The sequence below is a fragment of the Oryctolagus cuniculus genome, chromosome 21, assembly GCF_051225735.1.
Source record: "Oryctolagus cuniculus isolate XC-2025 breed Fujian yellow rabbit chromosome 21, ASM5122573v1, whole genome shotgun sequence".
NCBI lineage: Eukaryota > Metazoa > Chordata > Mammalia > Lagomorpha > Leporidae > Oryctolagus > Oryctolagus cuniculus.
This window is the reverse complement of record NC_142887.1, coordinates 19,748,395-19,772,963: the sequence shown is the minus strand read 5'-3', so window position 1 is coordinate 19,772,963 and position 24,569 is coordinate 19,748,395. Positions and strand designations below refer to the sequence as shown.

The window sequence follows — 24,569 nt, the reverse complement described above, 5'->3', positions numbered from 1 at the left end:
GCATAGGAAGAAGCAATGCACTTAACGTGGCCAAATGGTTCTTTGCTCTGCCCAGGGTCTGTCTCTCCTTCTGGTAAAAGCACTTGGACTTGCCTTTGGGGAGCTACCCTTCCCACACCCTCCGTCCATCAAGGTTGGGTGGGGCTGACTTCACCCTCAGCTCCAGCAGTTGAATCCTGATTTCAGGTCTGGCCCAAAGAGGTGACACACACCCCTGGCCACAGTATGGATTTATGTTGTGCACCTACTTGTCAGTGGCCGGTATCCATCCCGATGGGCTGCTTCCTGCTTCCGGTCACTTGTGCTTGATTTTGAATAGACCCATTTATTTTGGCAATATTGCTAGGCTGGTAGGAAGAAGCCTGGAGCTGTGGTCAGTCAACCTGTCACCATGAGATGCGTTCCCAATGATGCGGAGCACCAAGCTCCATCCACACCTGAAGCTACCCCTGGGATTCTCAGTTATGTAGGCTGTAAACACTGCTGTTTGCTGTAACTGGCTTTTGTCATTGACTGATAAGTCTCTTGGCTGATACACCAGGTCAGTCTCAACTTGGCAGGAAAAGTAAGACCAACCATCCAACTTGGTCGATCTTCGAGGTTAGAGTCCTGGAGGCCAACCAAACTTACAGTCCCCTGGGTCCCGGAAATCTCATGCAGTGACAGACTTTTTCTTATTTTATTTTGACTTTAATGGGACCCGTTTTAAAAAAAGATTTATTTTATTCATTTGAAAGGCAGAGTGACAGAGAGGGGGAGAGAAAGAGATAGAGATAGAGATACAGAGAGAGAGAGAGAGAGATACAGAAAGAGAGAAAGAGAAAGAGAAAGACTTTCCATCTGCTGGTTCACTCCCCAAATGGTTGCAATGGCTGGGGCTAGGCCAGGCCAAAGTCAGGAGCCAGGAGCTCCATCCAGGTCTCTCCTATGGGTGCAGGGGCCCAAGCACTTGGGCCACCTTCTGCTGCTTTCCCAGGTGCATTATCAGGGAGCTGGATTGAAAGTGCAACAGCTGGGACTCAAACCATTGCTCCAAACAAAGTGCCAGTGTCACAGGTAGAGGCTTCGCCTGTCATGCCACAATGCCGACTCTGGCAGCGGTGTTGTTAGCGCCCCAAGGTAGCACTAATTAGGGCATAAATTATCTCAAGGTGGATGCCTTCTAGCCACACCGTCGGCCTCTCCGTCGAACTCAGGCTTGGAGAGGTGAGAATGTTTTGGGCATAGAAGTCTCCAGAAGGCAGAAAAACACAGTTCACCAGTGTAAATAGGCTCACTTAAAGCTGCCTTTATTCCACCTTTCAGCAACACTTTTCATTTGATTCGGGTAAAAGACCAGGGATCCAGACACACACAAGTGGAAAAAATGTCAGAAACAGATATCAGGATCCCATTCACTGGGATGCCACTAGCATCTCAGTGTACAGTGTAAGAATCCATGTCCCTGGGCCGGCACTGTGGCGCAGTAGGTTAATCCTCCGCCTGTGGCGCTGGTACCCATACAGGCACTGCTTCCAATCCCGGCTGCTCCTCTTCTGATCCAGCTTTCTGCTATGGCCTGGGAAAGCAGAACATGGCCTGAGCGCTTGGGTCCCTGCACCTGTGTGGGGGACCCAGAGGAGGCTCCTGGCTCCTGGCTTCGGATTGGCTCAGCGCTGGCTGTTCTGGCTGTTTGGGGAGTGAACCAGCAGATGGAGGACCTTTGTCTCTGTCTCTCCCTCTCTGTCTGTAACTCAAACTCTCAAATAAACACAATCTTAAAAAAAATCTGTGTCCCTGATCCAGTGTCCTCCTGGGATGATTGCTGGCTTATGATGGACACAGAGGTGAAATGACAGGTGGAATATGCTACCCATCAACTTTTATTTTTTGCAAGGGTCTAGTGTTTTAACAAGCGCCTGAGATTCACAACTCTAATACCAACGCTTTGTATTTGTACAGACCTTAGAATCTCCCCCCGGGGCGTTTGCCTCTATCATAGCAAGGCATTTCTCTAACAACACTGTGAGGTAAGTAGGCAGGTGTTCTGAGCTCTCATTTCCACGTGAAGAAGTCGGAGGCACAGAGAGGTTGAGAAAGTTGCTTAAAATCGGCTTGCCTAACGAGTTAGTGGCAAAAAAAGTCATTGAAACAGGTGTTTTGACTCTCAGCCTCTGGTTAATTCGATTAGAATAAGCTGCCTTTTTTTTTTTTTTTGGTGCTTATGAAAGTTCATTATCACTGTGTTTCTAACATTAGTTCTTGAAGTGATCTTTGCTGTACACAACACCTGCTGTTTTAATTGGCATTTTTCTTTGAGTCCATTTACTTTTCTAAGTAAATGTATTTGAATGAAAATGATATGTCAAATCCATTTGTGGAAATACTGTAAGAGGCAAGTAAGAAATACAATGAACAGTGTAAAAGCAATATCATTCTATTCTACGTAGACACAGGACGCTGACCCTGAGGCTTGCTCTGTCTTTGTGGAGAAAGGTGTTCAGGACCCAGGAGCGCTAAACAGAGACTTTCTCCTTGCTGTGGTCAGGACTGAAAAAGAAGAGGGGAAATGACCTATCTTCCTGACCCTGCGCTCCTTAAACGCGATCATGTGCACCACCGGGGGCAGGTCAATGCCAGTGTTTCCTGGCAGGCAGAATACAGCTGCCCTTCAACTAGCACTCTCACACCCACGGGTTTATATTTTACAGGAAAGAAAGGGGCAGCATTTCCAGGTGGCATCCAGGAGAGCAATCCAAGATGTCGTCCGAGACTTAGAGTGCGTTCTGTAAACACGTTCAGTTTATTCCCCAGGCTGGGACAGAGCAGGGACTGAATGTGACGGCTCGAAGTGACAGCCAGGTACATTCTCAGAGGCTGTTGGAGACAAGGGCACAGTTGTGCTCAGCTTGACCCAGGGTAGTGCAAGCAAGGGGTTGGCTGGGGGGGAAGAGGGGGAAGGGCAGGTACTAGGCGGCAAAAAGCCAGGACGCCTCTTCCTGTGAGCCTTGGACCATTCAATGGGTGAGCTCTCGGTAGGTAGGATGATGGAGGAGTTACTACAACAGGGCAGGATGAAAGGAAACCAAAGGCACAGGTTCAATGACATTAGGCAACTTTAAACATGCTTTGTACTTGACCTTGTAAACTCCAGCATCCGCTGCTCTTCTAGAAAGCTCCCACCCTCCCCGAGTCTGGGCACCACTCCGCACCACCCGTTCAAAGTAGGGAGATTTCCTGAGGCTCGTCTTTGGAGAAGAGAAGTGAACACAGCAAACTTTGCTCAGTGAGACGGGCTTCACGCTCCTCGTCTTCTGCTTTTGTCTGCTTCTTGTTTTGTTTCCCCCACAAACTGATGGCTTTGGCCTAACCAGGTGTGCTGTTCACGCTTCCTAAATTTGGGACTTTGCTCTTGATTGCCAGGGACCTGCCTCTGGAGAGTCTTGGAGGAAAAGATCTCACAGTCTGAAGTCAAGGATTCCATCCTCGGGAACTCCTCTGGGATGGGTGCGGGTGAGTCGGTCTTCCGCGCTCAGCGCCGACCTGGGCTTCCTCAGAGGCTGCACGGAACAGAGAGGGAGTGAGACAGAGGGGCAGAGAGTGGGCTGAGCTCCTGTGCTTGGTTTTTGACACCTCCTCCATCCGATGGAGATGACTCTGGTTAAACGAATGGTGAAATGGACCAGCAGGCCTACACACTCTCAACTCGAAGCCCTGGCCTCCCCTTTGAGAAATGCATCCTGGGTATTTCGTACACAGGGCACATGCAGAAAGCAAAATGACACAGATGCAGCAAAATGCCTTGTGCACATTTCTGAGTCTCATTCTCTTCCCCAAGGGTTAGCAGCACTGTTAGTATGGTGAGAATCCTCCAGGAAGCTTTCTCTGCATGGTAGCCTGCAAGTATCACTCAGAAATGATGCACTTATTGTGTGTGTATGTGTGTGCGTGATGAGTGCAAGCTGTAGGCAATTATCCCTTGGTATTCATGGGAGATTGATATCAATTGATAGATATCAATCTATCAATATCAATTGATATCAATAAATCAATTGATAGATATTAATCTATCAGTATCAATTGATAACTTAGATATCAAAATCTTCAGGTGCTCAGATCCCTTATATGAACTAGCATAGTGTTTGCCTGTAAATTTTGCATATCCTCCTGGACACACACCCATGCATGTACAGAGAGAGAGAGAGAGAGAGAGAGAGAGAGGAAGAGAGGATCTTCCATCACTGGTTCAGTTTCCAAATGCCCACACCAGGCAGGTGTGGGCCAGCCTGGAGCCAGGAGCCAGGAACTCCATCTTGGTCTCTCATGCACTTGGGCCATCTTCGCTGCCTTTCCAGGCACGTTAGCAGGGAGCTGGCTGGGCAGTGGAGCAGTTGGTACTTGAACTAGTACAACAATACAGAATGCTGGCATTGCAAGCAGCTACTCAGCCTGCTGTGCCGCCATGGGGGCCCCTCCTGGACACTTTAATCAGCTCTAGATTACGTATTTATTTATTTTTTTTGACAGGCAGAGTGGACAGTGAGAAAGAGAGACAGAGAGAAAGGTCTTCCCTTTGCCGTTGGTTCACCCTCCAATGGCTGCCGCGGCTGGGGCACTGTGGCCGGCACACCGCGCTGATCCGATGGCAGGAGCCAGGTGCTTATCCTGGTCTCCCATGGGGTGCAGGGCCCAAGCACTTGGGCCATCCTCCACTGCCCTCCCTGGCCACAGCAGAGAGCTGGCCTGGAAGAGGGGCAACCGGCACAGAATCCGGCGCCCCGACCGGGACTAGAACCTGGTGTGCCGGCGCCGCAAGGCAGAGGATTAGCCTAGTGAGCTGCGGCGCCGGCCTAGATTACTTATAATACCAGTGTAATGTAAATACTGTGTAAATGGTTGTTATAATGTATTGATTAAGGAATAATGATGAGAAAAACTTGTACTTGTTCAGGATAGATGTCATTCCCACCCCCTCCTCCCCAAATTTTGATCCACTGTTGGTGGAATCCGCAGATTCAGAACCCACAGCAACAGAGGGTTGACTGTGCATGCAAACTGACTTCCTAAAAGACTGTCCTAATTCGCACCACCACCAGCAGTGTAGTATCCAGTTTTTCACATCCTGGCCAACCTCGCCATTATCCTTCTTTTTAAATTGTTTTAATTTGGCAGACGATTAAAAAAAAATATAGGACTTCACTGTTGCTTCCCTGGTGACCAGTGAGGTTGAACCTCTTGTCATGGTTACTCGGGTTTCTTTACCAGGGTGCCACGAGCTTAGATCCTTTCCAAAGCAAAAGTCCTTCCACTGTTGCTGGCAATTTAGTCTCTGAGTTGTTTTCCGTCGACTTAATTTGCAAAGAGAGGCCCTCCCGACCTGATTCTGGAATCACAAGAGTTCTCTGAGAACACAGCTCTGCGATTCCCAGGAAGCCTTACCTCAGCCGGGAGGACAGGAGAGATGGATTTGCTTGTACAAGTTTTGTAAAAAGGCCAAGTCCTTGCTTTATGTCCGCTTTGATAAACATGAGGAGACTTCAAAAAGTTCATGCAAATGGAATGAAAACATCAGTTTGTTTTGGTGCAATTAAAAAAAAAAATCCCATGCATAGCTCTTCCATACAGTGCATTTTTATGAATTTTTTGAATACCCCTCACATGCTTCCTTCCAATCATAGTGCTATTGAAAATACTTCATTTTGGGCTGGCGCCACGGCTCACTAAGCTAATCCTCCGCCTAGCGGCGCCGGCACACCGGGTTCTAGTCCCAGTTGGGGCTCCGGATTCTGTCCCGGTTGCCCCTCTTCCAGGCCAGCTCTCTGCTGTGGCCAGGGAGTGCAGTGGAGGATGGCCCAAGTGCTTGGGCCCTGCACCCCATGGGAGACCAGGAGAAGCACCTGGCTCCTGCCATCAGATCAGCGCGGTGCGCCGGCCACAGCGGCCATTGGAGGGTGAACCAACGGCAAAGGAAGACCTTTCTCTCTGTCTCTCTCTCTCACTGTCCACTCTGCCTGTCAAAAAAAAATTTTCATTTTTTTAAAAAAAGTTTTTATTTTTATGAAAAGCATATAGTAGAAAGAGAGGGAGAGGGATGAGGGGCAGAGAGAGAGGAGAGAGAGAGAGAGACTGATCGATCTTCTATCTGTTTGTTCACTCCCCAAATGGCCACAATGGCTGGGGGCGTGACTGGGCCAAGCTGAAGCCAGGAGCCAGGAGCCCCATCCTGGTCTGGCATGTGAATGACAGGGGCCCAGGCACTTGGACCATGTTCTGCTGCTTTTTCAGATGCATTAGGTTGGAGCTGGAATGGAAATGGAGCAGCCAGGACTTGAACCGGTGCTCATGTGGGATGCCGGTGTCATGAGAGATGGCTTAATCTACTGTGCCATGATGCCGGAACCTGAAGAGCATTTTCAGGCCAGGAAAACAATCATTTCAGTTTGTAAGAGAGATCCTTTCCTTGTGCAGGATGGGCTAATATCTGCCAACTCTGAGCCTGCTAATAGGACAGAGCGGCAGGACCCTGAACCCTGCTTAGAGGTCCAATTTTCCCTGGATGGAAATTCAGAGCATGCATTTTCTTACTGCTAAGAATGAGAAAGAAAACATTTTAGGTACACGGCAGGGTTTTGTACATGGCTGTTTAGATAACTACAAGACCGATAATGGAAGTAAATTCAGTGGATTGCATTGCATATGAATTTAACTTAATGGCAAAAACACAATGTATCTTCATCAAAAAGAAAAAAAAGCAATGATTGACACAGAGCTCAAGGTTCTCACTGCACCCATGAAAGTGGCTGAGAATGTCACTTCTGTTCTTTCTACGAGAGCCTGGAGGTGGCTCCGACAATTCAGCAGACACCATGGAGCCAACTACTTCAGCTGGTGCTCAGCCCAGGCAAGGGCCACCTCTTCCTACACTGGAGAGGTTCACGGGTTCTGGTGGGATAGACAAGGTGCCTGGTGTGAGTCTCCAACCGTGGCGACCTCCTATGGATGGGTCCAAGGTGAAGTTCGATTATACCCAAATATATTTGTGCACACCTCACGTTCTGGAGTCTCCTGACACAAGGACCTCATCTGCACGTAAAATGAAAATTTTCTGTGTTCTTCCATGGTCACCGGAGATTTTCACGTTTGTGGCTCCCTCTTACCCCAGCTTTATCACGGTCAGCTTTGTTTTACTGCTAAGGAGTTCCACCAGATTCCACAGAGAGTCTGACCACAGGGAGGGGGCCAGGGGGAGCTTGGAGTGTGTGTGATTTGCCCAGGGAAGCAGCAAAAGCTAGCTTCTACCAGGTCTCGTAGGTGTGCCATTCTGCTATAACAAGGAATACACATTTGGTCTTCCTCCCTGGTCCCTGTCACAGAGCTCCTAACACCTTGTGGGTGGGGCTGCTAGGAGAATCTTCAGTGCGATCCCAGTTCTGACACAGAGCGTACATGTTCCTTAGATTTTCTGGGTGGCAGGGGCATCTTTTTTTCTAATGAGGTGGCTCGTGGTGGGCTCCTGGGTAGTCTCAGGGTGGGGGCTGGTTGCTAGGGGAACTGATCTGTGACTAAGAGGCTGGGGTTATCAGTCCTCTCCCTGATCTCCAGGGAGAGGAAAGAGGCTGTGGGTGGAGGTGACCACCAATGACCAATAATGCAACCCATTGTGCCTACATATTGAAGTCTCCACAGAACGCCCCCTGGATGCAGATTGGAGGGTTTCTGGATTGCTGAACAAAGGGAGGTGCCTGGAGGGCAGTGCACCTGCAGAGGGCATGGGGGCTCCAAGCCCCTTCCTCGGGCATTTGCCTGGGGCATCTCTTCTGCCAGACTTTCCATCTGTGTCCTCCATCCCTGGCAGGCAAGTGCAAGTGTTCCCTAACTTCTGCGAAGTCAGAGCTAGGGCTAGGGTTCCTCCCGAGAACCTGAGGAAGACGTCATGGGAACCTCAGAAGCTCAGGGAAAGCCACTTGGGGCTTGCAATGGTGCCTGAAGTGGAACAGCCTTGCAGCGTGAGTTCCCAACTTGTGGAATCTGACTCTAACTCTGGGAGGCAGTGTCAGCATTGAGTTAAATTCTATGACACCCCCACGTCTGCTCGCAGAAATATGTTGTATCAACTGTGTAAGACAAGAAAAACTGTTTATCTGTTATATAAGGTGTGTAAAAGAAGTCTTGTTTTGAAGTGTGTCCACGCAAGCAAGAATGTGCTCTGTGGGTGGCTGGTGTTGTGGAGCAGCAGGTTCAGCTGCACCTGCAACCCTGGCATCCCGCATTAGAGCGCTGGTTCAAGTCCCGGCTGCTCCACTTCCTATCCAGCTCCCTGCTAATGAACCTGGGAAGGCATCAGACGATGGCCCGAGTGCTGGGCCCCTGCACCCATGTGGGAGATCCAGATGGAACTCCAGGCTCCTGGCTTTGGCCTGGACCAGTTTTAACTTTTGCAGCTATTTGGGGAGCGACCCAGCATTGGGAAGATAGATTCATTCTCTCTCTCATATGTATGTATAACTCACCACCCCCACCACCACTCTGCCTTTCAAATAAACTTAAAAAAGCATAATGTTCTTCATTGAATGCACAATGGTTCTGCAACTTGATAAAACCTAGAATTATTTTTTTAGAGTATCCTTGTGATAACACATATTTTGAGGCCACTCAGGGTCTTGGCTGGGGCCCAGGAATCGGCCTTTTTATGAGCATTCCTGCCTTGCCTGTGGTAGGCAGCCCGGGGGGCTGCACTCTGAGAAACAGGACTGGACTACGCTAACCTGGCTGGCCTCCACCTGCATCAGCAGATAATGCCTGTAGGCGTGTTGATTTAGGCTAGGGGTTTGAACGATAAGCGTTGATAAACAGAGACCACAATAGTTAAATGTTTTGCCTAGGCGATCCATTTCCTTAGTGACTTGAGAGCAGTGAATTTTCTGACTGTGAGAGACTACACGTTTCTGATTCGGGTTGAACCATGGTGCTTCTCCCCTGTCCATGGAGCATTCCTGCTAAAGCTGTTGAATATTGCAGTTCTGATCCCAAGTTCTTAGGAGTTGGACACCGTGAAATTCCGTATTTCTTTGTCCCAACTACCAGCTGGCTTGCGTGGCCGTTCTGTAAGGGAAGGCTGACTGTAAGGGGCTCTTGGAGGAGTTTGGGTGGAGAGTCTCCCGACCTGAGACTGTTCCACGGGAGTGAAGCACCCGGGACTTCAACCCGTGTTCCTGCTCACTGCTCAGTTTTCTTGATAGGGATCAAGAGCAGGTTCTAGAAAGACAGCGACTTCATGAATTTCCAAAGGCAGCTGGCCAAAACAGACTGTGCTTTTGGTTGAAACTCAGAAGTCGCGCATGTTGGTGGCATTGCGTCTCACCCCCAGGCCCGGCGTTCTCTCAAGTCACATTTTTCCAGCTGCTCCGTGGAAGCCCTTCCTGCCTCTCAGGCGGTTACCAGACAGCCTCCTGGTCCGTCTGTGGGCGGTAACATAATTCCCTGCCTTGTTCCGCGTGACAAGTTAAGATGGGGAGGTTGCTGATGTAAATGAAAACTGACCACGTTGTTAACGGCCACTGGCCACTGGCAGTGCGTTCTTCCTTCTGGACTTTGGGGTGGGGGGGTGCAGGGGGGGAGGGAACCTGCCAGGATTTGGTGACGAAGTGGTCTGCTGACCACCTGATCTGAGTCCCCAGGGGGCAGCAGGAAGGTGAAACTGGCAGCGTCCTGGGCCTTACTTCTGGGTCAGTGAGGTGGAATCTTTTGAGATGGGGCTTGGAGGCTGACGTACTTGAAATTGCTCCGGATAACTCTTACGCAGCCTAAAATTCAGAAGCTTCTGCCTTAGTAGTTGCACATTGCCATGTAATCCCTTCTGTAAACTGGGGCTGGGGCATTTGATTTTTAAGGAACACTCGGCCATAGTACTTGTCTTCATGGAAGAAAGTTCATTTCATTCTCTGTGGGCAAGTTCCTCCCTTCCTCCCTGCCTCTCTTCCTTCTATGTCTGTCTGTCTGTCTGTCTCTCTCTCTCTCCACACACACACACACACACACACACACAACAAAGCCTTGCCTTTCCATCTGAGTTTCTAATTCTAGAGAACTCTTGTTTTCTTTGCCAACATGGAGGATGGAGGGAAATGTAGGTACAACTACACCGACCTTACAGGTGAGGATAATAATTCTACGCTTATTTTACGGATAGGGAAGTTGAGCCACAGAGAGCTGAATAAGTTGCCAAGCTGGTCTATGTGGTAGAACTAAGTAGGTTTTGTGTCCTGGTAAAACGGATGCCAAAATCCAGCTCTAACCATTGTGGAGCACTGCCCCTTAGGAGGGAGGGGTGGAGAGGGGACACTCTCACACCTTTAATCTTGCTACGAAAGCTTCAGTCACAAGCATATTCACATCAACACTGCACAGATTGGAGAAAGAGCCCAAATACCAAGTCCTTACAACTTCCTGGATGATGTCTCCTGGGTAACTGATCTTTGAAGGCTCCCGCTGGGAACCCACAGGTAGGCATCGTCCCGGCTACAAGCATGGCTTTGGTGTTTGTTTTGGTTTTGGTTTTCCCCATGCATTCTAAAAATGTGAACTGGTTGTCACCTTCTACAAATCAGGACATTCTGCATAGAATCCTAGGTTTTAAACCGCTCTTGAAAAATGGGCCCCATGGGGCCTCCCTGCTCGGTAGGCGAAACTGCAGCAGGGTGGTGGCTGCCCCCTTTCAGCTGTGCTCTGGAATTCACCACAGTCCCCTCTGTTCTCTTTGTTTGTGGCTGTTCCCTGGCGTCCTTGGACTTGGTGACCCTTGGTCCTGGCTCATCACACCAGCCCTACATAAGCAAGTCCTGGAGTTAGCTTTAAGACACGGGCATACTAGAAGGGAGACATTGACTTAGACGACGGTAGTGTGGGGTAGTGGTTAAGCTTGAAGAACCTCATTAACCTGAACTTGAACCCCGCCTTCACTATTGACTAGCCATGAGACCCTAGACAAATCACCCTGCCGCTCTGTGCCTCAGACTCCTCAACTGCAAAATGGGGGTAACAACACCTGCTTGTCTGAGTTGCTGTGAGGATTCGAGGAGGATCATGCAGGCTTGAATGGCGCCTGCCACACGGCAAGGTCTACGTCAGTGTCAGCTGCTATTATTAAACCCACTTTGCTCCAACACTGATCTGGGCAGTATGTATTTTCACAAGTTCCTAGGAGGTAAGCCAAGTTAAGACTTGGCCTTATTCCTTTGGAACACTGTCTTTGGAGCTTGGCTCATGAGTACAAAGCCTTGAACTTGATTTAATGGCATCTTAAGCCCTGAGGTCCTTTCTCAGTCCTGTTGATAATACAACAACAAGAGAATTAATAAATGCTTTTAGGTCTTTTTGTGCACCAGGCTAAGGAAGAGATGCCACACTACGCGCATTCCAGGGGCCACCTAATACACCTGTAGGGAATGGATCTTTCACGCTCCATTTTACAGCTGAAGAAACTGAGGTTGGGGGAGGTTACACACCTAGCTGCAGATCTCACGGCGAGCCCCTGGTGGCAGAGACACCTGGGCCTGAGCACTCTGGTGCCAAACCCGCAACGTTCGTTGCATACTCCATGGTTCCACGTGCACACACACACGCAGGTGCATTGCGTCTCGTTTACGTAAAGTGTTCTCGTCTATTTGCCAACTGTCTTTCCCTCCACAAGTCAATGTCATCAAATTTCGATCATTTCAATGATACGGATATCATCACTAATGTCATCAAAGCAAGAAATGTGAAGTGGCCTTGTTCCCCCCTAATCTGGACTAAGACACCTATTTTTCCTCTGTGACACTTCCTGTTTTGATGTCTCCCCTTGCATCCAAACACTGCCGATTGCTTCCGTGCCTGGCTTGTCTGAAAGGAAGTTGATCCGATGTCGCATCTGCTGCTCTCTCTCGGCTGCCAAGGTTGGGTTGGCCGCGTGGCAAGGCCAAAGGATGTCTGCTTCCTGCCTCACCTCGCTCTCTTTGATCAGCTAAGCCAGAGAGGTTGAGCTTCTCAGTGCAGCGGGAGCCTGCCCTATCAGAAAGCTAGGGGATTTCTCAGGGTCCTGATCCCACGGCAAAACAGAGACGGATGTGGGTTTGTCATTTCCGGGGCTGGGCTGGCCATCACGTCACCATGCTATCTGTCGCCCCCTGATGGAAAGAGCCATTGATTCCAGCAGAAGGAATCCCTCTCAGCTGGTTGGAGAAGCCTGGATAAATCTGTCCAGACCCAGAAGGAAGCATCCACAGCATCTATCTCTGTGGGAGGAGAGGTCATTGGCAATACCAAAAACACGGGAGACCCCTGCTCTTCAACTAGGGACAACGAGGCCAGTTTATGGGAACTCATGAGGGAAATCACTTAGCAGGTCATGTGGTAAGGCAGAGCAAGGAATAATTTTTAGCACCCCCATTTACTCCTCTGCATTTCCCACTCTCTTACAGTTAGGGGGGACCATGTGACAGGTTTTAGTCAATTGTGTGCCTAAGTGACATTTGTCAGCCCTGGGCTGAGGCTGTGAAAAGCCCGTGTTGGGGGAATGGGTGTCTGGCACAGCAGTTACGTTGCCACTTGGGATGCCTGTGTCCTCACAGCAGAGTGCTTGGGTTTGAGCCCTGGCTCCACTTCTGATTCCAGCTTCCTGCGAATGTGCACCCCAGGAGGCAACAGTGATGCCTCAGGTACTCGGGTCTCTACCACCCCTGTGAGAGACCTGGATGGAGTTCCCGGCTCTGGGCGCCAGCCTAGCACAGCCCCAGCTGGTAAGGGCATTTGGGAACTGAACTAGCAGATGAGAGATCGTTGTCTCTGCCTCTCAAATAAATAAACGTGTTAAAACGCTTACAAAAAAAAAAAAAAAATCCCACGTGGAATTCTCTGCCTTAGCCTGGGGACACGCCCTGTTTTAGATCAGAGCTTGGTAAACTACAATCCCCAGACAAGATATCTGTTTTTGGAAAATAAAATTGTATTGAAACACAGCAGGCCGGTGCCGCGGCTCACTTGGATAATCCTCCACCTGCGGCGCCTGAACTCCGGGTTTTAGTCCCGGTTGGGGCGCCGGTTCTGTCCCGGTTGCTCCTCTTCCAGTCCAGCTCTCTGCTGTGGCCCGGGAAGGCAGGGGAGGATGGCCCAGGTCCTTGGGCCCTGCACCCGCATGGAGACCAGGAGGAAGCACCTGGCTCCTGGCTTCGGATCGGCGCAGCATGCTGACCGTAGTGGCCACTTGGGGGGTGAACCAACAGAAGGAAGACTTTTCACTCTGTCTGTCTCTCTCACTGTCTAACTCTGCCTGTCAAGAAAAAAGAAAAAAAAGAAACATAGCCACGTCTGCTCATTTAGATATCACTGAAGGCTACTTTGGTACTAAAATGCAGGGCTAGATAGTTGTTACAGAGACTGGATGGCCTGCAAGGCCTAAAATATTGACCAGCTGGCCCTTTATAGAGAACCTTGCTGACCTGTGCTCTAGACAGACCAGGTGCAAGGTGGTGGAGCTTCGGGTGGCCTGGGCCCCTGGGACTTTCTGGAGGAGAAACCTTCCACCAGTCCAGGCGACTCCGGTAAAGAAAACATGAGGAGCAGGGTGCGTTGTTGCTGGGACATAGCCTAAGCTTCTGGAACACAACCTAAGCTTCCTAGCAGAGCCCAAGGCCTTTGACACCGCGAGGGATTCAGAGCGGCTACTTACTTCCTCGTGAAGTGAACTGCGCAAGAAATGCCGATGATGAGAAGGCCGATGACGATGGAGGCGATGGCCACCCACTTGGCATTCCGCCCAAGCCGCCTGGCTCCTTCCAAGTCGCCTTCGTTGTAGCTGTTCTGGGACTGGGGACACAAGGGAAGAGAGGGTGATGACAGGCAATCCAAAGGAAGTCACGGGCGTTGTTGGACTGCCCTGATAGGAGGTCTCTGGTGACTTTGCTCATCTCCACGCCAGCTTGCTGGGCAAGCAGTAGGGTTGTCACCTCCTCCAGGAAGGCTTCCCAAACTCCAAGCCTGACTTGACTCCTCCAACTGTATTTCCTGATTACATTCATCTAAGCATCTGCTAGCATATATGAAAATGATTGGTTTTGTCTTTCCCTCTAGAATGTAAGTGCTACACGGGCAGGGACCATGGTCCATCTTATTCAGCATAGTAGATGCTAGGGTTTGGGTTTGGTTTATTCCCTACAGATCCATGTTTTGGGAGCTCGGTTCCCAGTGTGGCAATGGTGGCGATCACTGGGGGCTCTGCCCTTTAGAAATGTGGAAGGTCGCTTCCTCCTGGCTTTGCTGTCCTGAGCCCAGTCCCATCCAGCCCCCTACTTACACACGCACACGCACACGCTTCTGCCCTAGAGGGTCCTCACCAGAGCTGAGCTGAGCCAGATGCTGTGCCCTTGAACCATCAACACTGAGCTCAACAGTCATCCTTTGTTGGTAAGTATCCTGCGTCAGGTGTGTCATGATGGCACAGAAAGCTGACTCATCACTACACCGGTGCCCACTAGGACGCTTGTCAGTAGAAGATGCTTGATAACTATTTGCAGAATGAACGGACTGATGGGTCTGTCTGCCTTGTCCACTGGAACAGCACTTTGCAAGCCGTGTCCCCGGGACCAGCGTCAGCCTGCCGCCGCTTTTGGTAAATGCAGTTTGCTCGCAGCATGGCCGTAGTCATTTGTTCGCTATTCTCCGAGGCTTCTTTTGTGCGACCGTGACAGAATTGAGTAGCGGGGACAAAGACTGTAGGGCCTGCAAGGTCTAAAACATTTTTCATTTGGTCACGTACAGAAGCATTTGCCTACTAGGTCAGCACACAAGGTCAGGGACCTTGGCAGAACTGTTTATCTGCAAACCAAGGCTGTCACTCGGTGGGTACCTATTGATACGACTTTCTCAGCTGTTAAAATGCTTCTGTGCTGGCTGATAAATAACAGCTATTCTGAGGCTTGTGCTCCTTTGCCCCGTGTCCCAGCTGTGCGGGACCCTTCGCTGAGTTGCCCCAGGTCCCCCATGATCCAGCACTTGGAGGGTTATGGTCAAGTTCAGCAGAGCCTCCTTCCTGACTCTGCACATGGCAGTCTCGTTAAGCTTCCTCGTTGCTGCTAGCCCTTTGAGTGGTGTCTGGTACCTTGTAGGAGTTCGAGAAAGTGGGTGGGTGCCTATGTTTCCCTGTCGATGTGAGCTCCCAGAGGGCAGAGTGGGGCTCCCTGGGACCTTGCCTGGTGCGTCCAGAAAGTCCTTGCAGCCCGGCTGTAGGAGAGATGCTGTCTTGCTCTCTCAGAATAGGCCCACCATCTCATGCTGCGGCTGGCATCGCCCAGAAGTCGCGCTGCAACCCAAGGGCGGGGAATATGTCTGCAAACCTTAGATATGGAGAGGCTTCCATGGGACTCTGCCTTCTCGATTCGGAAATCATGGCACTTCCGTAGGAGTTGTCCTCTTCCTGCACTGCTAGGGGGATTGCACACAGGCAGGCCATTACGATCCAGGGGAGCTTTCTGCTTCCAGAAACTCCTGGATCTGGGCCAGCTTGGTCAGCAGCAGGCTGGGGCCCCCTGCAATGAAGCAAGCTTTGCTTTTAGGCTTTTCGTGTGAGGAGAGAGTGAGGACCTGCTGCAGCATCAGCCGTGTCCAGCAAGTTGAGGTCCAGAATTCCAAGTCCCAAATTCTGGAGTTCTCCACCCTGCGTACCCCTGAGAGCCGCCTGGGTAGTTAAACAAATTACAGACGTGGATGTTGGCTCAGTGATGAGACCCTGGTTGGGGCTCCTGCGTCCCATGTCAGAGTACCTGGGTTCAATTCCCCACTCTGCTCCTGATCCAGCTTCCTGCTAATGCGCCTGGGAGGCAGTTGGTGTTAGCTCAAGTACTTGGGTCCCTGCCACCCACGTGGGAGACCTGGGTGGAGTTACTGGCTCCTGGCTTCAGCCTGGCTCGCCTCTGGTTGTTGTGGGTATTTGGGGAGTGAACCAGTGGATGGAAGATTCTCTTTCTCTCTCTTTTGCTTTCTCTCCTTGTCACCGTTTTGCAAATAAAAAAATTACATGTTTCTGGGCCCTGTCCTGGCGAGACTGTTCTAACTGGTATGGATATCACACTTTGGTGTGCCATTTTTTCCATTATGGTAAGATATGCATAAAAGCTACCATTTCAGCCATTTCTCAGGGTGCAGCTCAGTGGCATGAAACACACTGCCATTGTTTCCAGAACTTTCTCACCTTTCCAGGTGGCAACCCTGTACCTGTTAAACACGAGCCCCTCATCCCAACGGCAGCCACCACTGGACTCTAGGTCCCTGTAGGAGAGGATTCACGGCAGCTGCCCTCTCCTACCTGGCTTCTCTCACTGAGCATGGTGCCTTCAAGCTTCATCCTTTGCTATAGCACCTGTCAGCATTCCCCACCTTGTGTGTGTGTAATTGAAGAAAGAAACGGAGAGACAAAGAGGGAGGTTCTTATAGAAGGATTAATGTGGGAAGATGTGAGGACGCGGGGGCGGGGAGGGCTGAGCGCAACAGAACTCCAGACACTCGGATTTCATTTTGATGGATTTCACTGGCTGGTGGGTCTTGGGCTTCAGGGCGCAGAAGTAACAATAATGTGGATGAAATTCTTCCCCCTTCCAATATGCTGGCTCCAATTCCTTCCCCTTTTCCAGTTGGGATTCCATACTAAGGATCTCTTGGCAGATGCGACAGACTGAAGTGGTGGAAATGGATTTTAGGGAAAACGCACGGCTTATCAATCTTTCCCCAAAGAGCTGAGAATGCAAACGATCCCATCTGGTGTGGAAGAAGTAGAAAGAAATGAGATGTCTTTAGATCTTTCACAGTGTATATCACCTTATTTGTTCTTTTACAAATTGCTAATGCGATCTGTGAACACGTAAGACGTTCAAACACTGCAGAAGCACGGAGAGCGAAGCCCCTACCCTGAGTGTATTTCCCAGAGATGACCCCTGTTAGCAGTTCCACGCGATTGCTTCGCGACTTTCTTTTTCCACGGATGATGTGATAGGATGGCGGTTTCTTTCTCCTGCCTCCATTATGACTAAGCACATTAGGTGTCACCGTCAGAGGAAGAAACAGCAATTTGCTCCCCGAGATAAACCAAGAGTAACGAAGTCAGTCGCTCTCAGACATCAGAACCGTCAGAATTGCCCCCGAATCTCAACAAAGGCAGCTTCAGCTTGGTATTTGCAATGCCGATGTTTAAACAAACAGGACTTCCCAGTGGATATTGAAATCTCAATCTCTCTCTCTCTCTCTCTCTCTCTCCATACCTTTGTGTTTTCACCATGAGCAGACTAATATAAAACTTGGTAACCTTGGCAACTTGGCTTTTGTTTCCTTTAAATACTCGAGTTATGCTTTTGAGTTTGCTAGCTGGTCCTTTTGAAGTTGGACTCCCTGGCATTTGTTTTTCTAGGTAAAACCTCGTTTTGCAATGTCGTAAGTGGTTGGCTCCTGAATCTTTCTTTGATGAAATGGCAGTGATGACACATGACGTGTACTGTGTGTCAGGTACTATGCTAAGTACTTCTCGAAGGTCATCTCATTTGTCCTCAAGACAGCCCTGTGGAGTAGATGTTTCATTGTTTCCATTTTGCTGATGCAGAAACTGAGGCACAAGGAAGTGAAAGCATTTTACCTAGGGGCGGGCATTCGGCACAGAAGTTGTCATCTGAGACACCTGTACCCGTATCAGAATGTCCGCTTTGAGTCCAACTGCTCTGCTTCCAATCCAGCTTCCTGCTAAAGTACACCCTGGGAGGCAGCAGGTCATGGCTCAAGTCCTTGGGTCTTTGTCCCCAACATGGGAGACCTGGATGGAGTTCTGAGTTCCTGGCTTTGGCCTCGTCCAGCTGAGGTTGGTGCAGGTACTTGGGGAGTGAACCAGTGGATGGAAGATCTCTCTCTCTCTGTCTCTCTGGCTTCCAAATAAAATAAAAATGATCATAATAAAAAGAAAAACAGTTTGCCCGAAGTCCTGTAGCTAGTCTAGTAAGGTGTGTGTGTGTGTGTGTGTGTGTACATGTCCAGACACACAAAATTTCCATTTTTTTCCTTTGGTTAAAAGCTATGAGCAGTATCACATGACCTTGCTGCGCTTGCTTCGTTCCACTAGATAAAGAGTGGGCAACCTGCTAGGCCAGTGCTTCCAGATCTGCCTCATGTCTGTTTGCTTTTTCTTTTCCTGATGTAAAATAATGTTACTTAGAGTTGGTTGCAATTACACAATAGGCATCAGCAAGCATTCTTAGTCATAGTTTTTTTGCATGCAGCTGAGACTGTCCTTAGCGTGGGTTCCTAGAAATGGGATCGCATCGTCAAAGTGTTTCTGGATTTTCGTCTGGAGAGGAGCCAAATTACCTTGCCAAAGTGTTGCACAAATCTCTACTCCCACTAATGGTATTTAAGTGCACTTTCCCCCACTTCCTGGCCAACACTGCATATTACCAGTCCAGATAGCCCCCTTCTGACCGATGGAAACGAACCTCTGCCTTTACTTAGTGGTGTGTTTGAGCATCTTTGCATCCTTGGGGTCCTGGCTTGGCTGTCACCTCATCAAAGAGGCCCTGTCCAGCCAGCTTCCCCTGGTGACTCACACGGAGCCTTGGAACCCCGGAGGAGACCAGCCGGATGAGTGTATGCATGAATGAGTGCTAACTGATCACATATAATTCTCAGTGATCTTTTTATTCACATCCTTTGTCTAGTTTTCTGTTGGCTTATCTTTGTGGGAACTTTTTATATATTGTAGATTAAAACTATACAATAGAAATGTAATGGGAGCTACATAGGTAATTTTACATTTTCTGGGGGCCACATTAGAAAAATAAAAATAAAAGACTGGTGTAGTGGCACATTGGGCTAGGCTTCCACCTGTGATGCATTCCTTAGGAGTGCTGGTTCAAGTCCTGGCTGCTCCACTTCTGGTCCAGTTCCCTGCTAATGTGTCTGGGAAAGCAACAGAAAATGATGCAAGTTCTTAGGCTCCTGCCACTCACTTGGGAGACCCGGATAAAGCTGCTAGCTCCTGGTTTCAGCCTGGCCCAGCCATTTGGGGAAGTGAACCAACGGATGGAAGACCTCTCTCTCTTTCTGTAACTCTGACTTTCAAGTAAATAAATAAATCTTTAAAGCAAAGAGAAAAATAAGTAGGTGAAATGAGTAACTATGTTTTACTTAATCCAGCATATCCAAAATACTATAACTAAAGCCTGCAGTACCAGCATTTTGCTATGCTCAGGAGACTCACTGGGCTTGTAGCATCTTTACTGAACACTACCACAGGTGTTATTCCTGACTGTTGTATATATTGCAAAAATTTACACAGTTTCTCTTGATCTATTGTCTCTCTCTCTCTTTTTTATTTTTGATAGGCAGAGTTAGACAGTGAGAGAGAGAGAGAAAGAGAGACAGAGAGAAAGGTCTTCCTTCCATTGGTTCACCCCCCAAATAGCCGCTATGGCCAGCACGCTGCGCCGATCCGAAGCCAGAAGCCAGGTGCTTCCTCCTGGTCTCCCATGCAGGTGCAGGGGCCCGAGCACTTGGGCCATCCTCCACTGCCTTCCTGGGTCACAGGAGAGAGCTGGACTAGAAGAGCAACTGGGGCAGAATCCAGCGCCCCAACCGGGACTAGAATCCAGGGTGCTAGTGCCACAGGTGGAGGATTAGCAAAGTGAGCCGTGGCACCGGCCTATCTATTGTCTCTTAAGACATTATTATTGTGACTTTTCCATTATTATACTTCAAGGCTCACAAAAAGCTGCAAAGATAGGACTCATATACTCACCTCCTAATGATGATATCTTAGGTAGCCAAAGTACTTGGTCAAAACCAACAAAGTAACATTGGCACAGTGTATTATTGACTCGGGTACAGATTTCATCCATCTGCATATGTATTCTCTCTCTCTTTTATGCAGACAGTTTTAAGAAATTTTATCTCACGTAGATTTGAGTAGCTGTGACCACAACTGGAATATAGAACTACTCTACCATCACAAAGAAACACCCCCCCCCCCATTGTTATTCCTCAAAAGCCACAGCTTTCCTCCAGGCTCATGGTCTTTGTTTTAAAATTATTTATTTGAGGCCGGCGCCGCGGCTCACTAGGCTAATCCTCCGCCTAGCGGCGCCAGCACACCAGGTTCTAGTCCCGGTCGGGGCGCTGGATTCTGTCCCAGTTGCCCCTCTTCCAGGCCAGCTCTCTGCTGTGGCCAGGGAGTACAGTGCTTGGGCCCTGAACCCCATGGGAGATCAGGAGGAAGCACCTGGCTCCTGCCTTTGGATTAGCGCGGTGTGCCGGCCACAGTGCGCTGGCCATGGCGGCCATTGGAGGGTGAACCAACGGCAAAGGAAGACCTTTCTCTCTGTCTCTCTCTCTCTCTCTCACTGTCCACTCTGCCTGTAAAAATATATATATATATATATATATATATATATTTGAAAGGCTATACATGAGAGAGAGAGAGAGAGAGAGAGAGAACGAGAGCGCACGCACGAGAGAGAGCACACGCACCAAGAACTCCATACAGGTCTCCCACGTAGGTGGTGGGGGCCAAGCACTTGGGCCATCTTCCACTGCTTTCCCAGGTGCATTAGCAGGGAGCTGGATTGGAAGTGGAGCAGCCGGGACTTGAACCAGTGCTCAGATGGGATGCCGGCGTCACAGGCAGCAGCTCAGCCCACTGTACGCCAGTGTTGGCCCCCACCTCCCTCTGGGAGCTCTTGCTCCACTTGACATGATGCCCTGCATGAGACAACGCTGCCTGCGTAGACTGGAGCTGGAACTCTGCCAAGCTACAGTCTTTGCATTTCCGTGTACCAGGGGTTTCCAACCTTAGAATTACCAGAGAGGTTTTAAAAACATCCTGGGCCTAAACCCCAGCCCAGAGCAACTGAATCAGAGTCCCTGTGGGTGGGCACCTTCTATCCTTTTATTCCCCCAAAGTTTCCAGGCCATTCTGCAGGGCAACCAGAGTTGAGAACTATTATCTTAGATGGAAAACTCTTCATTCATTCATTCATTCATTCAAAAACTGTATTGAGCACCAGCGATGTCCCAGGTGCTGCTCCTGCCCCTATGGAATTCACGTTTTGGCGGAGACCAAAAAATAAATAAGTAACCACGCCAGTGAATAAGACGGTCACAGAATATCACCAAGGCGAGGTCACAGAATATCACCAAGGCAAGAACAACGAGGTGGGAGACGGAGCTGTCCCTGGAGCTCCAGCCCGCAGCCCGAGACCTGGAACCTGAGGCGGAGCTGGGCCTGCAAAGGGCAGGGTCCCAGCAGGTGCGAAGGCCTGGAGGTGGGAAAGGCCCTGTTTTGGTGAAGGTGTCAGAGAAAATCCAGGGGGATGAGGTGGCCAGGAGGAAAAGCGAGGGGGAGAGAGAGCAAGAGAGAGCGAGAGCAAGAGAGAGAGAGAGAGAGAGAGAAAGGAACGTGAAGGTTAAGAGGAAAGCAGGAGCCACATCAGTAGTAACAATGAGCCGTCGCTGACAACCACAATTATAGTAAAATGACGATAATAACGGAATGAGGACTACGCCAGGCCCTGAGCGAACCGACTTTCAAAGCGTTATATATAAGTGTTATAGATAAACCCTTACAAGAACCGTCGTGGGGGTAAAAGGGATTTTATCCCTCATTTTACATGGGAGCAAACGGAGACTCAGCGAGAGGAGAGCGAATCCTGCCTGTGATTTCCAAGGCAACACGGCGGCTGTGAGCTCAAGTGGAAGACTGTGCAGTCTTGCCCAAGCCCTTACTGTGTGCACAAGAAGCTAAGAGCCAGACGCTGAGTCACGGGGAGAGAACTTGCTTCAGAGAGGGGGGAGGGGGGAGGAGGGAGAGGAAGGGAGAGGTTGATTGATGGGTTCTGAGTTACATAGGACTGGGAAGTTGTTGACAGCAGGGCCACCATAGATGTTATTTCTCTACAAAAAACACTAGCAGACAGAATTTTTGGATGCTTTCACTATTAAGAAATGTTAAATACTTGAAAGGATAAATATATTTACCCTGATTGAACACAATATATTCCTGCAGCGAGATATCATATAGCACTCCAAAAATATGTGTGATTTTTAATATGCCTTTGAATTTTTTTAATAAAAAAAAATGTGTTCCCTGAGAAAGGAAATAGGGCAAATCAGTCTGTCAGTCTGTAAGCTGTGCTGCCCATGTCGCTGTCAAAAATTAATTTTCTTTGCAAAATTTCCAAATTCCCCTCCAACCCAAAATAATAACAATGGAAGATGTCAGTTATATTTTAATTTTAGCTGGATTAAATGAGGTGATATATATTTATCTATAAGGTGCTTAGGACAGTGTCTTACTAGCATCAATTATTGATGTTTTTATTATTTTTGTGGCACGTACTGGTCGGCGAAGATGACAGCAAACGAGCTATTTAATATCCTTCTCTGTGTTCCACGCTTCCCTGGCTACGTGGCTCCTTTTAGGATTGTGGCAAGAAAAAGGGAGCCCCGTGAAAACCAAGAATTCTGCCCTAAGCCCCCGTCTCTCTCGCTAGGGCAGTAGGGCACGGGAGGCGGATTTCGGTTGCAGACAAGCCCAGTAGCCGGAGACGCCGGAGTATGAAGTAGTTTTTCTGCAGACTGCTGAAGACTCAGCGAGAACAGAGCAGGGCCCCTTGGCGTGGGGGAGGGGCGGGGAGGGGGAGGGGCGAGGGGAGGGGCGAGGCGGCCTCTGCTGCAAACCCGCCAGGGTCTCCCCGTAGAGGAGGGGTGTGGGGGAGGGACGTAGGGGAGGGGAGGGGAGGGAAAGGGGCGAGGCGGCCTGCTCCGCAACCCCCCGGGTCTCCAGCCCCTCGCTTCCTCGCACCCGCTCCCTGTCTGTCCAGGTCGCGTCCTCCCCTGGGAGCCCTGGACCCGGAACTCTCCCTGCCCGTGTGGCCAGCGCCTGATCCTGCCCCGGCCAGGACAGCCTTTCCGGGCCGCCTCGTCCTCAGGTGCGGCCCGGGAAGGCACCACTGCATCACCTGTGCTTCACTGAGCTGCCTTTTGACCCCTGGGTGTGGGTCTCCCCCTCCGTGTGTCCTGCTAGTCAGAGAGAGAAAGCCTCCACCCGGCTGGTGTCTCGTGATTGTCTGGAAACAGCTTTCTTAGGATGCGCGTGCCCGAATTCGGGGGCACTGCAAAACGCTCGTGGGAACTGGAATTGGAAGAAAAACTTAGCTTGGCGCACCCAAACGTTGGGATCCAGGCACACGAGGGGTCTTCAAAAAGTTCATGAAAAATAGATATTATGAAAAAAATGTTCAGGGATTTCAGTTTTTTGATGCAAAATAATCGTATTTTCTAATTTCATTTTCCAGGAGCTTTAAAAATTTTTTAATTTTATTTGAAAGGCTAGGGGGTGTGGGGGGAGAGAGAGAGAATCTTCCATCTGATGTTTCACTCCCCAAATGCAGCAACAGCCGGGCTGAAGTCAAGAACCAGGAACTCCATCCGGGCCTGGACCTCCCACGTGGGTGTCAGGGGTCCAAGTGCTTGTTGGTTCTCAAGGTATGAAATAGCAAGAAGCTGGATCGAAAGCGGAGCCAGGGCGGGAACCAGGCACTCTGAGACGGAATGCGGGCATTGCAGGTGGTGTCTTAACCACCTGGCCAAACACCTGCCCCTCCACGAACTGTGTGCAGAACCCTTGTAGCCGGCTGTCCGGGCACTTGGTACCTGCTGGCGTGGAACAGGAATGCTGCATCGATTAACAGATGGAGCTCTCTTTCCCTGATCCTAAAGTGACTGATTCTGTTCCTTATCTCATCTTGGGGGGAGGTCCTCCATGCTTCAGCCCGTCTACAGCTCTGGAAGATTAACTTTTCAACCTGCACTTGATTTTGTGTGGGAGTCCTGCAGCGCGAGTTCATTCGGATCTTAGATCTCGAAGGCAAGTGCTGTTTGTCTCCTGCCCTTGCTTTCGCACGTGGGGAATCGTCCCTGGACCCGAGGTTTGGAGGCCCTCACTGCTGTTGGAGATTAATGTGTGTCTCTCCCTACTGCCAGGGGCGGTGCCATGGAGGCTGAATGTGCCTTGTGGGCGCCGTCCAAGTTTTCCTGTTTTCTTCTGGACTTCTGAGCGAGTTGCTGTGTGCCTGCACAACCTCTCTGTGTGTTCTTCTGGGCTTCTGCGAGGGTGATGAGAACAGACATCCTGAATGTCCAGGCAGACTGAATGCACGTATTCACAGAAAGCTCTATGGAAATGAGTGTATGTTTTCAGGGGATGCTAGGGCTAGCAGATTTCCCAGATGGGGAAACGCTGTCAGTCACTTTCCCTGGTCATTCAGTAAACACATAGGAAGTACGCCATAGTAAGTGTGTGCTGGGGATCCCAGGCAGGTCCGAACGGGGCAGCCAAGATCCCTTCTCCAAGGTCTGAAAGGTCCTTACGCTCACCCCTCCAGCACAGGACTGAGAACGGAAACACCAGGCAGTGAGAACTATGAAGCCAGCCAGGCCCTGTAGCCCTGAAGAGCCGATGAGCCTTTTTTTTTTTTTTTTTTTTTTTGACAGAGTGGACAGAGAGAGAGAGACAGAGAGAAAGGTCTTCC

The 24,569-nt window shown here is 49.8% G+C and overlaps 1 protein-coding gene across 6 annotated transcripts in view; it reads right to left on the bottom strand.

Moving 5' to 3' along the window:
* Nucleotides 1-24,569, bottom strand: part of TMEM233 (transmembrane protein 233) — a 64,063-nt gene that overhangs the window by 18,952 nt on the left and 20,542 nt on the right. For 2 of the 6 annotated variants that reach the window (XM_089323259.1, XM_070065987.2), the window contains exon 2: nucleotides 13,685-13,821. In XM_089323259.1, coding sequence (XP_089179385.1) covers nucleotides 13,685-13,821 — 137 coding nt within the window. Of the gene's footprint in view, nucleotides 1-1,844; nucleotides 3,540-5,418; nucleotides 5,515-12,996; nucleotides 13,286-13,684; nucleotides 13,822-24,569 lie in introns of those variants that run through there. The other 4 variants (XR_007911916.3, XM_008272317.5, XM_008272318.5 and 1 more) reach the window with 4 other exon arrangements.